At 38.8% G+C, this 16,700-nt stretch overlaps 1 protein-coding gene across 1 annotated transcript in view; it reads left to right on the top strand.

Moving 5' to 3' along the window:
* The window catches only part of BTBD9 (BTB domain containing 9), a 412,377-nt gene that overhangs the window by 269,663 nt on the left and 126,014 nt on the right, over positions 1-16,700 (top strand). The window contains exon 7 of the mRNA XM_082847528.1: positions 888-997. Coding sequence (XP_082703654.1) covers positions 888-997 — 110 coding nt within the window. The remainder of the gene's footprint in view (positions 1-887; positions 998-16,700) is intronic.

Below are 16,700 nucleotides of genomic sequence, written 5' to 3'. Positions count from 1 at the left end.
TGGCACATTACATTCCCTCTGGAATTGTGTGACACTCAGAAGAGTAAGTTTGTCTGTTCATTAACCTGTGAACTGTCAGATCCCTTTGAAGAGTGAAGGGAGCAAGTTGCTCCAAGGTTAATGCTTGTTGTCAGAGAGGGTGAACAGGCCGCGAGGCTCGAGACTTGCCCTGTGAAACTCTGCACTGTATGCAGATGCCAGGTCCGTGTGGCCAGGAGGGAGGCTGCAGAGCAGGCTGGGTCACCTCTGCTGATCACTTCCTCTGGTCAGGAGAAGGCTTCCTAGCAGTCAAGTGGGGGGCTGACGTAAGTATATTGGGTTAACTTCCTAACAAGGATTCAGGAGCAATATTAAAATATAAGAAGCTGTGAGTGGTTTTCAGTAGTTTCTGTGGATTTTTACTTTCAACAAGAAAGCAGTATTGATTTCATGCATTTCATCCAGTGGATGAAAGCTTTCATTGAGTTGGAAAGCATTTGACTTTGTGTGTGTTTGTGCACCTGTGCACAGGCACATTCCTAACCACAAAGCAAGGGTAGAAGCTGTTTGTTATTCTCCAGTGTAAATGTCTCATGGATATACAATTGTACTGACATTCAGGGGTTGAGCTGAACAGTCCCTGGTTTGATTTTCTAGGTAAACCAAATCCAAGTTCTACTTCATTCTCTGGAAAGTGGTACCTCCTTAATTTTGCTGTAATTCTTCCAGGCTCAGTTGGAGCTAGCCCTAAGGAGCAGGTACAGGGTCTGAAGCCAATTCAGAGTCTCCTTTAGTCCATGCTCTGGTACACTGTATGTTTACATAGTGTATCTTATTCTGTTATCTTTGGATTCGTTATGATGGAAGCTCATTTTCTTCAACAGATTTTCTTTTCTTTTTACCCCCAGGTATATTCGAATAGTTGGGACTCACAACACAGTGAATAAGATTTTTCACATTGTGGCTTTTGAATGTATGTTTACAAACAAAACCTTCACTCTGGAGAAGGGGCTATTAGGTAAGTGTTACAATTAAATTTCTGTGTATACACTTAGATATTTTATCTTCAAATATTTTGTTATTCCATTAACTCATCTTAATTCACCTCTTAATCAGCTTTGACTAAGAACTCTGGTTGATTTGAATGCCTTATGGCTGAGTGACATAGAGAGGGCTTATATTTTTAGTAGTCAAAATAATAATTCCAGTAAACTTAAAAGAATGTAAATATTGTACTAGTAGTTAAGAATTGACAATGTTCTAGTGATTCATTCAGATTTGCTATGTGGGGAATGCTTATGATAGGCAAAGCCTCTCAGACCAAAAGCTTTTCTATATTTAATGGTAGGTAGGATCAGGGAGGAAGTTGCTATATTATTGATCCAATGCTCCTACTTTCCAAGGCTATGCAGGTATTTTGGCCTCTGATTTGATATGAATGGTGTGCTCAGCTGTGAGAATATCTTCTTTTCATGGACACAGCAGTCCATATTTGCCCTACTTTGCCAAATTCACCTCAAGAAAATGCCTGCATATAAATTTAAATAAGACCAGAGTAACTAAATTATTGTAATGAAAATTAAGTTATCTTGTGGGAAATATGGCCTGGCTGATCTTTCGAAAGGGCATTTTAAATTTTGTTTAGTTGTCTATTTGGTTGTTTTCTGTTATGTTTTGTTTTTGCTTTTGTTTTAGGTAATATTTAGTCTGGTCTGTGTATAGTCTGTCCCAGGTCTTAACATTCCAGATATCATGAGGGGCTTTTCCTGTCTAGACCTCTCTTATCCATGCCCACAGGTGTTTGCTCATTTCCTATCAAGATCATAGTTTAACTAATTAGATCCTTGAATCTGTGCCTTTACTGCCACTTTCTTTGAAAAGGGACTCTATGTTCAAGTGGAGGGATAAGATGCCAGTGCCTTGGTATACCTAAAGAACTTTACCTCTACAAAGGGACTAATTTCTCCTCTCCTCTCCAAGTCCTGTTCATGCTGGGACACAGAACATATTGACTGTGTCCTAAAAACATGGTGAAAACTAGAATGGGAAATATGAGAGTAACTTGCAAATGTCTACTAATTCTTTGAATGGTCAAAAGTCTAAATTTTCGTAATGCCGTGTGTTTCCTAAATGTAATCCTTTACTTTAGGGAAATTGGGGAGAGTAATATTAATAAAGTAGCAGGAGTAGAAATTGTCCCAATGTATAGAGAACTTTCAGAGCTCAACTAAAATAAATAATTTGATTTTAATTTTGCTATGGATGTAAATTTTAGTATTAAATATAAATGTTGATAATCTTTGTGACTTTTAAGTCATTTGAAAGTTAGTGCTTGAGCATTACCTGATATTATCAAGGCTTTTGACTCCGTGGAGGGTCATAGAATGGTGATGATGGGGTGTTTGGGGGAAGCCACTCCTTTTCATCTGCTGCCCAAGTTGTTTTATAGACTAAGCTTCACTGTGTATGTGATTGTGTAGTTAGGGGCATCCTTACTGAGAAGGATCTTATTAGAAACCAAACCACCTGCAGTCACAGGATGTGTAGAGCATTTGGCTACTGGCTTCAGCCCAGTGCACTGCATTTTGAGCATGCTGTATAGAAGGCACCTCTCCCTTCTTACTGGAGAAGAACAGATTTGTGGACACTGTAATTATCAAAGAAACAGCTCTATCTGGCATGAAAGGCCATTGCAGGAATGAAGCTTGGGATCAGTTGTAGTGAAGGATGCTGTTGTTGGTCTGTATGTTTTGTCTAAACTGAGTTAGTCAGCATTATCAGAAGCCGTAATAGTCTCAGACATATCAGGGGATGAAAGAAGACTGCAGAGATGCAAGAAGTGTTTTTGGCGTCTGGTCAAATACTTTTCTTCAAGTCCTCTTCGATGATGCTCACAAGTTTGACCGCTAAGAGCACTGCAGTCATTTGTCTGTCATCATCCCTCCACCAAATAGGAGCACATAGGCAGATATGTGTGTGTACCTATCAGCAGATGGCCTGCAGCGGGATCCCCTTTGGCTTTTATTTTACTATCTTACAGCGCAAAGTTGCCCCCATGCTGGGCAGTCAGGGACATGGTTTGAGTTGTGAAGGAGTGTAGGGAGATTTCATTATTCTTTGTCTGACATGACAGCTCTGCTGAATTTACAGGGGTGTTTGAAGTAGTAATGGCCAGCTTTCCATGTTGATGATCTCGGGTGCATTTTAACTGCACACAGGCCTCAGCCAGCCACTCTACAGGGACCTGCAAGAAAGGAGTGGTCCTCTAGTGGGGCCACAGTGTGCGTCAGAATCACCTGGAGTTATGTTTAAATTGTAGCTGCCTCCTGCTGCCTCTTTCCTATGAAATATGCATCCTCCCTTGAGAACCACTGATACGAACTTCAGGTTTTCATGGGGGAAAAAAGTAAAGCTAAAATAATGTCATCATGAATAACTAGTAGGGTATCAAGCTCTACTCTTACATTTCAAGATTCAGAATTTCTTTCTTTCATAGTTCCTTGGTCTTTGTTTCATAGTTCAGGCTACTCTCATTAGAGTAGTACTCTCCTAATAGGCCTTAAAATTACTTTTAAAATATTTGTGTTGTTTTTTAAAATCAGATTTTAATGTGATTACTTAAAACATATAATGATGTCAGGAAAAACATAAATAAAAATAACTACACTGGCCTCATAAGATTTTAGTCTTCTTTTTCCACGAAAGGGTTTCTTTCACATTTTTGTTGACAACATGTCATTCTTCATGCTGCTTCACTTGCACAGACTCCTGGGGAAGCTTTGAAACCATGTGGGTTCATACATCCATGGGAATGGGGCCCTCCTCAACCACACTGACCAGATCTGGGCGTCAGACTCTACCCACAGCACTTCTCCCACCTTATCTGCTGCTGCCACCACAGCCCTTTCTCATTTGGTGGCTGCTTCTGGTTGGTGCTGGGATGTATCCTTGCCTGGGAGAGTCTTGCCTCTTTGTTAGGAGGCATTTGTAGGAAACTCTAACCTGTCTTACTGCTGATGCCTAGAAGGAATGTTAGAATAGATACGACTGCTATTTAAACATTAAACCTCTCAAAAAATGTATTTGCTTTGCCGTGGCACTCCACTTTGTGATATGTATGTAGCATTTGCCAAATCCCTCCCCTTTTTTCATAATAATTGCCAAAACTTCCTTTTCATTTTATCTTGTATTTAAGTTCACTTCTTTGAATACCCTATCAGTTATTCAAGGAGAGAGAATAATACCCACCACCCAGCTTAAAGAATTATCAACTCATAGACAACCTGGTTTTATCTGTATACTACCTACTTCCTCCCCACCAGATTATTTTGAAGCCAATTCCAGACACTTTATCATCTTACCCATAAATATTCCAATATATATCTCTATTACGTAAAGCCTCCTTTTTGTAGCCATAATCACAATATCATTATCATACCCCCAAATTGAACCGTTATTCCTTATGAGTATTAACTCAGTGTTCAAATGTTCCTAATCAAATCAAAGTCTGGAGTGAGTTTATGTGTTTTCATAGGTTGTTTAAATCAGAATTCAAATAAGGTCCATACTATCAACAAGTAGCTGTTATGACTCTTAAATCTCTTTAAATCTGTAGGTTCCCTTACATACGTCTGTCTCTGTCTTTCTTTGTTTTTTCCCCTCTCTCTAATTATAATTTATTTGTTGAAGAAACTAACTTTTTGTCCTGCAGAGTTTCTAACAGCCTAGATTTTGGTGATTAGATCCCCATGGTAACATTTAATGTGTTCCTCTGTTGTAATTCTTGTATTTAGTAGTTAGATAGAGGCTTAATCTGATTCAGGATATTTTTGGTTCTGTTTTTTGTTTGTTTTTTTGTAAAATGCTCTATAGATGGTGGTATATGTCTATCAAGAAGCACAGAAAATCTTTGATTGCCTCTGGCTTTTGGATAGTCCCGTCCATTCATGATTATTTCCTAAATTCATTCTTTCATAATTTGGAATTGCAAAATGGTTATATTCTAATCCTGTCATTTCTTCTTTGTTTAGTAACTAGAAAGAGAAAAACTTTCCTGAACACTCATTTGGTAATCCTAAAATGCAGTTTGCCCAGGAAAAGTAGGATAAATGTTATATTCTTTCTTCTTATTTACCACTTTTCAAATTAAAGAGGTGGTTACCTAGCATCCTCCAAAGGTGACCAGTGAAGTGTGATTGTGGGGGTTTTTTGGGGGGAGGAGGGTGGAAGGGGGAGTACATATTATTTTGAATTTATGGGATTAAACAAATTGGACATCTTTTAATCACTTGCGGTTATTTTTATTGATATTCAGATTGTCCCCATCTTTAGCTTCTTCATATTGGCTCTTGAGTCTTTCTGACATAATCTCAGTAGTCCTCAGTAAGTCCTTGATTTCTGGCGTGACACAATGTACCAGGTTCATCTTGTACATTTATTGTCCCTCATCTGGAATCAGCCATTTCTGCAAGAAGCCCTGGTTCCCTCAAGTGGGAAATGACATGTGGAAACCTCAGCCTAAGCACTTCCTATTGGGTTGGTCACTATTGCTAGGCCTTTTCAGTGGACGGAAGTAGGAGATACATGCACATATATTTATTTATTTGTATATCATATATTCAACAGGTAAAATATATCACTAGTGCCTGCTGACACTTCTAATTAAAATTCAGTACACAAAGTTTTTGTTTAACCTTTTGATCTTCCGTCTCCTTTTTTCCATACTGAAAATCTTGGTTACTACTGATGAAGCACAGTTAATTTGCTTTGTCTTCAGTACATGCAAAATAGTCTCAGAATTACATTACTAGTAGTACCTTAAGCCATATGATTACTGAAAATAGTTTAAGATTTTTGCAGTTACCTTTAGGGCCCTCAAGGTATATCCCACTAGAGATGTACAGTAAAATTACTGTGTTTAAAAGTCACTTAAAATAATTCTCTGGGTGGTCATGCCACTATTTCAGCATATAGATAGATTCATTTGTTCCATTTTGCTTTTAGTATTTAGTGATTGCCTTTAAATTTTTTTGTTTTATAACTATGTAAAATATACACATAATTCCAAAATCAAATATACAAAGCTCTTGTATTTAGAGAAATCCAGTTTCTATTCCTGTCCCCTCTACTCATGTAGGTAATCCCTTTTTCCCCTTTAGTTTCTGGGGTTATCCATTTTAAAAAAAAAAAAAAGGAAAATAAGTAAATATATGTAATTAATATTTTGTATCCTCCCCAGCATTCTTAAATAATTAGTAGCGTCCTATATGCTATACATTCTTTCTTTCTTTACCTTGCTTTTTTGTACTTAACACTTATCCTAGAGCTAACTATGTAGAAAGATATTCTTTATTCCTTTTGAATAACTGTGTGGTACTCATTAGTGTAGATGTACTGTAGTTTATTAAACCAGTCCTTTATTGATGAACATTTGGGTTGTTTTCAGTCTTCTGCTACTATAAATTGTGTTGTTGCCTTTGGGATAGATTCCTAGAAGAGGGCTTACTTGATCAAAGGGTAAATGCATGTATAACTTTGTTAGATATTGCCAAATTCACCTCCATAGGGTTTATCACATTTTAAAATTCTCATTGGCAATATATGATAACGATTGTTTCCCCCACAACCTTGCCAATGGAGCATATTGTCAAACTGCTGGATTTTTGCCAGTTTGATAGGTGAGAAATTGTATCCCAGTACAGTTTTAACTGCATTTCTCTTATGAGAGAAATTGAGCATCTTTTCATATTTTTAGGGCCATTTGCATTTCTTTTTTCCTTTTTAAATAGCTCTTCTCTTCTTATGAGTCTTGTAGATGAATAGAGAACATGCTTTTAGTAAGACTTGGGGGAGCAGTAAGTACTTAACGCTGGTACTAGAGTGTGGTATTTAGCATTACATGAGCCTGGTTTCCCTTCTTAAGGTCTCCTGGTTCTTCTGGAAGACATAAGCTCTCATAAGTCCCTTTCCGTCCTTATCCTTGGCTCTACCTCTGCTTAAGAGATAGTAACTAGAGCATGGAGCTGTAGGCTCAAAATTCAAGGTTTTTTAATCCTTTCAGAGAGTAAGAAAAAACTTCCGTTACCAGCTTTAGGCCATTAAGTATTACCTCTGTGTCTACCAGCATGGATCCAGGAAGACTGGTGGCTTTTTTTATTCTACTTCCTTGTTAGTAATTGAGGTAGGGCCACCAAACTAAGCAGCACAAGCACAGGAACTCTTTGTTGCTGAAGCTCTGGGAACGCTCACTACTGCTGCCACCAGGAACTCTGCTGTCTGAACAGGAACATTGGAGTCCGTATTCATCTGCCACTGTGCTACCTGCAATACCATCAGAAGCATCCTCCTCTCCTTCATTCTCACCAGTTTCTTCTATTGGTAGAACTTCACCAAAAACAAAGCTGGAGGGAAAAAAACCCACACCAAGCTGGCAAGCTTGGGAAATGTAGTTTATGGAGCTTTAGCCTCTGGCATACGTTGTAAAGCAAGGGAGTGAATGGAGCTGAAAGCAGATAGACAGATGATGAGTGCAAAGGCAGAAAGTGCAAAAGGGCTCCAGTCATCAGGGGACTTACCATCTGATTCAGAGCAGCTGGATAAGACCATTGGCAAGGCATAGAAATATGTGGAGTGGAGAACAACAGACAGAGGCACAAGCAGAGTGTGGAGAAAGGTTAACTGTTTAGTTGGGCTGTGAAGGAACCCAGCATATTTTCTTGCCTTGTAAAGTAAGGTTTTATGAAGAATGGTATTTTGAGCTGGGCCTGGAAGAATTTAGTAAACAATACAGAGCAATACAAATGTGCTAATTTACATAGTAACAAAAATGGCTGATACTTGTTCCCAGCTGGAGGCAGGAAATAGAAAATAGGTGGCCTGTAACTGCTATTGTCATCTAAAAGTATTTTGAAGTAGCATCTTTAGAATTCTGTAAAGTCCTGGGAAGGGAAACAGAGTTGGAAATCTGCTGTGAAGGGCTTTTGGCATCCACTGAACCAGGCATATGACTTCTGTGCTTAAAAAAATGTGTCCTCTGGAGCAGAAACAGAGATTTGGGAGTGAGGGAGTTCATCAGGGGGTGGAGGCGTTAGAATGTGGCAAAGAAGCAAACTTGTTGGAGTAACAGAGGGGCCCTAAAGACCTTAATTCAGAGAGTTTTCTAAAAATAGCACTATTGAGTCTGGACTAGTCTAGACCAAGAGAATTTCTTTTCCCAGCCTGTTTCTATAACCAGATATCAAGGCTGGTTCTAATTGTCAGTGAAGCTTAACTTCTTTATCTACTGTAAATTACTTGGCATTAAACAGACATTTATTAAGAGGCTGCCAACCAAGTGTATCTTAGGCACTGGGGATAGAAAGATACACAGGTGCAGTTTCTGCCTCGGAGGATCGTATGAGCTAATGAAGGAGAAAGACACTTAAATAGAAGGTGACAACACAGTAAACTAAGTCATCTCTTGGGAGAATTCAGCAGATGCTGTAGGAACACCGCAACAGGAGCACCTAAGCTGAGTTGGGGGATGGTGTCACAGAAGACCTCCCCATAGAGGTGATGAAGCTCCTTAAGTCTTTTTAAGGAAGAAGATGCAGAGTCAGGGGAGAATCACATAAAATGGTCAGTGTGTGCAAAGTGTGTTAGTGTGTTATTTATCTCTGACCAATTTCAAAGCCAATGCTCCTTCCAGTGGACCACCCTGCATTTGGTGGAGGGGGCAGTGGAGTAAGAGTTAGAGTTATTTGCAGTCTCTCACCCTTTCCCTGGAGAAGATTAAGCATTATTTTCTCACAAGGTCTTAGAGTTTTAGAAAAATTCAAATAAAATAAATACCCCACAATAATGCATAAAGAACATAATACAGTTTGTTTGCTTCCCACCTTGGGGAGCCCCTATTTTCAAACAAGAATGGGCTACAGTTTTTATGTGTGGGAGACAGCAGGCGGATGATTAGAAAGTGACCTTCTCACAGTCACTTAGGATTCTTAAGTTAGTATGTGGTCCTTTGTGTATATTTAAATTTCATTCTCTTTTTATACCTGTTCTTTTGTTGTGTTTGTTTGTTTGTTTGTTTGAGAGTAAAGACTGCCTGAAAAGTTTTTATGGCTCTTATCTTACAGAACTTATGTGTACATTTTACAGGATTGAATTTTTTGGATCCTACTTGTTATACCCCCTTGTTATAGCAGGAATATAGTAGGGTGTGTATGTGTGTCCAGGGTAATGTAAATGTGCACAACTTTTTTAAAAAATTATTTATTTATTTATTTTTGGTTGTGTTGGGTCTTCATTGCTGCACGCGGGCTTTCTCTAGTGTCAAGCGGGGGCTACTCTTTGTTGTGGTGGGCAGGCTTCTCATTGCAGTGGCTTCTCTTGTTGTGGAGCACGGGCTGTAGGCGTGTGGGCTTCAGTAATTGTGGCATGCGGGCTCAGTAGTTGTGGCTCGCGGGCTCTAGAGCGCAGGCTCAGTAGTTGTGGTGCACGGGCTTAGTTGCTCTGCAGTATGTGGGATCTTCCCGGACCAAGATGGAACTCGTGCCCCCTGCATTGTCAGGTGGATTCTTAACCACTGTGCCACCAGGGAAGTCCCACAACTTGTTTTTAAATGGGACATCATGGAGCATGTATTCAACATGACGCAACAATATCACTTTCTCACAAACCATGGTTCTGCCTCAGACTGGCATTATGAATAGCCAGGTTGTAATCAGCGAGATGTTTCTCTGGCACTGACTGTGAAAGTTATTCCGGTGGCCAAGGGGACGTAAAATTTAATTTTGTTGGCCTAGTCACTAGTTCAGTACCCCAATCCTCCAATCCAAAACCAGATAGGTAATTTTTAATTTCATATTTTAAGTAGGTAATACAAATGTTTATTCTTATTCCCCCCTTTTATTATTAAACACATATTCAGATATACCTTTTTTTAATTAACAATTTTTTTAGATCTTTCAATGCATAAAGAGCTTTCTCTTGATTCTTTTTTTTTTACATTTGTGCAATATTCCATTGACTAGAAGTGCTGTAATTTATTTAACCAGTCTCCTTTGACAGACATGTAGGTGTTTCCAGTCTTTAATTATCAATAACAATTCCATAACGACCCATTTTATAAATAGTGAGGTTGAATCAGAGGTGGTTGCAATAAAGCCTAAAACAAACGAAAAAAACCCATTATTACTCCCAGGGCCAGCTATATAATTTGCAGGGCACCGTGCAGAATGAAAATGTGGAGCCCCTTGCTCCAAGGGTAAGAAACAAGTGCATTAAAAGTATTTTAACAAAAAAAAAAGTTTTTTCCATTCTTTTTCAGTCTTTCAACCTCGTCTGTTGTTTTTATTTGCTATTTAATGTTCTAGGTAGAGAAAAATTAAACTTTTAAATTGTTAGCATGTATTTTATTGTTTGTCTTTTTATTGTGCAATGGTGGTTTTAAATGTAAATATAAGAGCATTATCTTCTATGCAGAATCGCCAAAATTACACAATTCACATTTACTGTTTGCTAGCCCATATATGTATATGTATTAATTTTTACTAGAACAGTGGAAATTCTGCACAAAACTATATTGTTTTTATTTCACTTCCTAATTCACACACATTCTACCAAAACCCTCTACTTTTGACTTACTCAGTAAGCTTCCTTAACAAGGAAGGACTGAAACTAACACAATATTGTAAACCAACTGTACTTCAATAAAAAAAATAAAATGAAGGACTGAAGGGAAAAGGAACTACGAGTTGCCCTGTCTTTTCAGCATAAGCATTTGGCTAACATAGGGAAATAACGAGAGTGAAAAAGGATATGATGGAATTCCTTGGTTGGTAGTGCTTCTTAGAACGTTGCTGACTTTTTTCTACCTTTGAGGTAGGTTCTGGTTCGACGGGAAAGTGGCCTCTCCCAGCCGTCAGCAGCCCAGTTTACTCAAGCATAGTCACGGCCCGTTGACCTTGGCTTTGCTTTGAGTCTCACTTGGCTTTGCTTTGATTTCTCACTCAACCTGTGAGTCCACTGGAATTCTGTGCTTCTGGGGCGTGGTGAACACTATACCCAAATTGAGGCAGTGGAGAAATGTGGACACATGTATGTCGCATATCTCCTCTGTTCACGGGCTTGCTCCATTGTCCCATGAGACTTCATTTTAAAAACATAAGTTCAAAGGTAAGATTATTAAGAACTTAAAGACAGGGACAGTGGAGCATTAAACTAAGTGTGGGTCCCTTCTGAGTGCAGGACCTGTCTGAAAGAACAGGTTGCGTGCCCATGAAGCTGGCCCTCATTACCATTTCTATTTAACATTGCCCTGGAAGTTTGGGGTGGTGGGGAGAGGGAATGGGGGAGGAGGTGAAGAACAAGAAATATGTGTGATAAATATTGGGGGAAAGGGACCAAATGTCTTTATTTGCAGATGTGATATGATAATATACCCAAGGAAATGAACTGAAAAATAACTAAAACTAATAAGAACTCTAAGGAATGTAGTCAGATACAATTGTATATGCAAAAATCAAGTTTTCTCAAATACCCCCAATAACCAAGGGAAAATTCCATTCATAATAGCAATACAAACTATATAACACCCAGTAACAGTTCACGAGCGATACTTTTCCTTTATGCCTAGTCCATGCAGAACCGTGTTAACAAGTATCACTCATCCCTGAACCACCTTATGCCATTAGAGATGGGCTTAGGGTCAGGAATAAAGGTGGGGGGCAGAAGGACGATGTGAGCTTATAAATAGTATGGATGTGAGGTGAGCATGCCGGGGAGATCTGCTAGAAGTTTTAAGCTTTTTTTACCCACAAACAACAAATACCTACCTAGGAATAAAGCTAAGAAGTCCATAGGTTCTCTTGTAAAGAAACTATAAATCTTTAAGAAACAGTGAATAATGGAAGGACATATTCTTGGATGGGAAACTTTAATATAGTAAACACTTTGGTTCGTCCCATCTTAATCTACTAATTTAATGCAGGACTACTCAGAATCCCAATTGTGCTTTAAAAAAAAAAAAAACTAAGTTCTTTAAAAATTTTTCCAAGAGAATAAATAAATGGAAACCTCTTCCCCACCAAAAAATGAAGGAAAAATAAATGAAATGAGAAGTCTAGTACCACCAGGTATTAAAATTCATACTACGGGCTTCCCTGGTGGCGCAGTGGTTGGGAGTCCGCCTGCCGATGCAGGGGATGCGGGTTCGTGCCCCGGTCCGGGAGGATCCCGCGTGCCACAGAGCGGGTGGGCCCGTGAGCCATGGCCGCTGAGCCTGCGCGTCCGGAGCCTGTGCTCCGCAACTGGAGAGGCCGCAACAGTGAGGGGCCCGCGTACCGCAAAAAAAAAAAAATAAAATTCATACTACATACTAAAGTAGTATGGCATTAATGCAAGAATAAACTGGTAGATACATTAAGCAATCATCCAAACTCTGAATTTTATCTTAGTATATGTAAGAATATAGTGCAAGATTAAAGATGACATTTCACATCCATGGAGAACAGAAAGGTAATATAGCAAATGGTGCTGAGACACTTGACTATTGAAAACACATGAGATTTTCTTCATACTATATACTAAAATAATTTCCTGTTAGATTTCGCATTACTCCAAAAGAACTGTAGAGAACTATTAATAGCTATTTATCTAATCTCAAGGTGAGATTTACTTCTTCAGCATAAAAGCAAAGGCAGAAACCATAAACAGAATTCAGAGGTGTTTGACAAACTGGGAAAAAAATAATTGCAACATATAGGACAATGAGTAATTGTCTTTAGTATATATGAAGTACTTTCCAAATAAGTAAGAAAAAAAATGTGAATCCCCAATAGGAAATGTGTACAAACAGCAGTTTATTTAAAAAGAAAGAAAAACACAAAAATCTAAAAAAAAAAAAAAAAGGCTCTGAAGAAACTAGGGGCAGGACAGGAATAAAGATGCAGACCGCAGACATAGAGAATGGACTTGAGGACACAGGGAGGGGGAAGGGTAAACTGGGACGAAGTGAGAGAGTGGCATGGACATATATACACTACCAAATGTAAAATAGCTAATGGGAAGCAGCCACATAGCACAGGGAGATCAGCTCAGTGCTTTGTGTCCACCTAGAGGTGTGGGATAGGGAGGGTGGGAGGGAGAAGCAAGAGGGAGGAGATATGGGGATATATGTATATGTATAGCTGATTCACTTTTTGTACAGCAGAAACTAACATACCATTGTAAAGCAATTATACTCCAATAAAGATGTTAAAAAAAAAAGGTTAAAAAGAAAGAAAAACACAGTAGTCCATAAACTTGAAAGAGTTTGACCTCACTAATAAAAAAATGCAAATTAAAACAAGATACCAGGTCTTCCCTGATTGTGCAGTGTTTAAGAATCCGCCTGCCAATGCAGGGGACCCGGGTTCGAGCCCTGGTCCGGGAGGATCCCACATGCCACGGAGCAACTAAGCCCATGTGCCACAACTACTGAGCCTGTGCTCTAGAGCTCGCGTGCCACAACTACTGAGCCCGCATGCCTCAACTACTGAATCCCGTGTGCCTAGAGCCCATGCTCTGCAACAAGAGAAGCCGCGCACCACAACAAAGAGCAGCCCCTACTCGACGCAACCAGAGAAAGCCTGCACACAGCAACAAAGACCCAACACAGCCAAAAATAAAAATAAAAAATAAATTTATATAAAAAAAGATACCATTTTTTGGCCTGTTTTATTGGCAAACATCTTAATTAAAATTTTTTTATTTACATGAGTAGTACAGCAATCAGTCCTCAGCAAAACCCAAACAATACAGAAGTACATGCACTAAAATAAAATATTTCTGTGTTTTAACTTGCATTAGCCTAGTTATTACTAAACTTGAGTATCTTTTTATGTTTCTTGGCCATTTCCTTTTTTATTTAGTGAATTACAGTACATCTTCATATTCTTTGACGTTTTTGTTGCTTGAGTTTTTTATTATTAATTTGTAGATTATGGATATTCATTCTTTGTCTTTTATATATGTTGCACATATTTTCTCCCAGACTGTTAGTTACTTTTAAACTTTGTTTATGGTGTCTTTGTTGTACAAAAGTTTTTTATTTTGATCCGGTCTTATCTGTCAGTCATTTCTTGTCTTTCTTCTGAATTTTGTGACTTGCTTAGAAACTCCCTCCCCAGCCCAAATTATAAAAATATGCTCCTCTGTAGTAGTTGTCAGTGGTTGGTTGTTGTTTTTTTATTGTTGTATGTATGTTCTTAGCATTTAGCTCTTTAATCCATTTAATATTTATTATGTGTATGGTCTGAGGTAGGGGTTTACCCTTATTTCTAAAATATGTAAGCAGTTGTTTTGAAATCTTTTATTATTTCTTCCTTTCCCTCATTGATTTAAAATAGCATATATCATGGATCTGTATATCTATTCTAGATTTTGTGTCACATCATTTAAAATAACTACATCTTAATAATCTATTTTACTGTCTACTACTGCAAATCCACACTCATAGCTATTCTTTTTCTAAATTTTCTAGGCTATTCTTTCAAATTTTCTTTTCCAGTGAACTTGAAAATCAGCTTGTCAAGTTTCATTTTAAAATCCTGTTGGCAAAGATGCTTTAAATGAAAATACTCAGTGTGGGTGAGGCTGTCATGAAATGGGCAGTGTCATATACTGCTGAAATATGTTGTGTGATGTAAGTTTTCTAGAAGGCAATTTGGCAATATATATTGTGTCTTAAAAATACCCCTTGGTATACTACTTCTACCTTTAGTAGTTTACCTTAAAGAAATCTTCAGGAAGGACATTTTTTTTACATTAATGTTAAGCACGGTGTTATTTATTTATTTATTTATTTTTGCGGTACGCAGGCCTCTCACTGCTGTGTCCTCTCCCGTTGCAGAGCACAGGCTCCGGACGCACAGGCTCAGCGGCCATGGCTCACGGGCCCAGCCGCGGTCCCGGACTGGGGCACGAACCCGTGTCCCTTGCATCGGCAGGCGGACTCTCAACCCCTGCCACCACCAGGGAAGCCCTGTTATTTATGATAAGCAAAAAGTTGGAAGGACTACAAATGTCCAACAATAGGGGCATAATGAAATAAATTCTGGCACATTAGCATATCAAAATTTCTGTATAGCCATTCATAACATAGGGAAATGGCCATAATATAATGTAAAATAAAAGTAGGGGGCTTCCCTGGTGGCGCAGAGGTTGGGAGTCCGCCTGCCGATGCAGGGGATGCGGGTTCGTGCCCCGGTCCGGGAGGATCCCACATGCCGCGGAGCGGCTGGGCCCGTGAGCCATGGCCGCTGGGCCTGCGCGTCCAGAGCCTGTGCTCTGCAGCGGGAGAGGCCACAGCACTGAGAGGCCTGCGTACCACAAAAAAAAAAAAAAGTAGGATACCATCTTTATAGCCAGATCAATGCCAGTATTTTAAAGATAATATATGTATTTTTAGATGTACATATATTAATTTGTTATGGTTGCCATAAAAAAATACTATATACTGGGTGACTTAAACAACAGAAATTTATTTTGTCACAGCTGTAGAGCTTGGAAATCTAAGATCAAGCTGTCAGCAGGTTTGGTTTCTCCTGAGACCTCTCTGGCTTGTAGGTGGCCGTCTTCTCACTGTGTCCTCACATGGCTTTTTCTGCATGCACTCACATCCCTGATGTCTCCTCTTCTTGTACCCATCTTATTGGATTAGGGCCCCATCCTTATGACCTCTTTTAATCCTAATTACCTCTTTACAGGTCCTACCTCCAAATACAGTCACATTCCAAGGTACTGGGGGTTAACATTTCAAAATATGAATTTGGGAGGGACACAATTCAGTCCATAACAGTGCATTAAAAAAAGGACATAAGGAAGACTATCAAAACGTTAATAGAGGTTTTCTGGATGGTGAGATTCCAGGTAACTTTTGTGTTTTTTAATTATATTTTTATGCACTTATATATTTTCATCAGTGAATATGGGTTACTTTTGTAATCAGAAGAAAATTAGTGTTTCTTTTTCAAATAAAGCTATTTCCACATTACCTATGAGGAGACAAGGCAGAGTGGGTAGGACCAACACCTGAGTCCTCCGTGCACCTTAGTATCCCACTTGCTCCCAAGTATAGCCACTAAATTAAGCAAAGTCCTGTTCCTGGGCTAGGTAGGGAATATCGTGATTCACCTAATGATTCTATTGAGTAAACAAAGAGTCCTTGAGAATCTAGATAAAAGATGCCAAACCAAAAAGAGTGTAATACATATACTGTATGATTCCATTTATAAACAATTCTATATCTTGAAAACTAGTGTATAGTGACAGAAAAGAGATCCACAGTTTTCTGAGGCTGGGGAGGAATTACAAAGGAGCATGAGGAAACTTCTGAGGATGATGGGAAGGTTTGTTATCTTGATTGTGCTAATAGTTTCATGGGTGTGTACAAATGTCTAACTCATCAAATTGTACATTTCAGATATGTGCAGTTTATTGTGTGTCAATTATATCACAAGAAGGATGTTTAAAAATGGGAAGAAGGAAGTGGAAGGAAAGATTTCAATAGCCATTTGGGCACTATGGTATTATTTATTTATTAAAATAGTGATGTGAGGGCTATGGTTTTGTGAATCAAATTAAATCTTTGGAATTTGGAGGCTGTTGGAGCAGACTGCTGCATAAAATGTTTTGGGAGGGGGCCTTTAAACCCAATGGCGTTCTCCTGCCCCATAATTCAGTGTAACACCGACTAGGCA

This window comes from Leucopleurus acutus (genome assembly GCF_964270905.1).
Source record: "Leucopleurus acutus genome assembly, chromosome: 10".
Lineage (NCBI taxonomy): Eukaryota > Metazoa > Chordata > Mammalia > Artiodactyla > Delphinidae > Leucopleurus > Leucopleurus acutus.
This window is presented reverse-complemented; position numbering and strand designations above follow the sequence as displayed.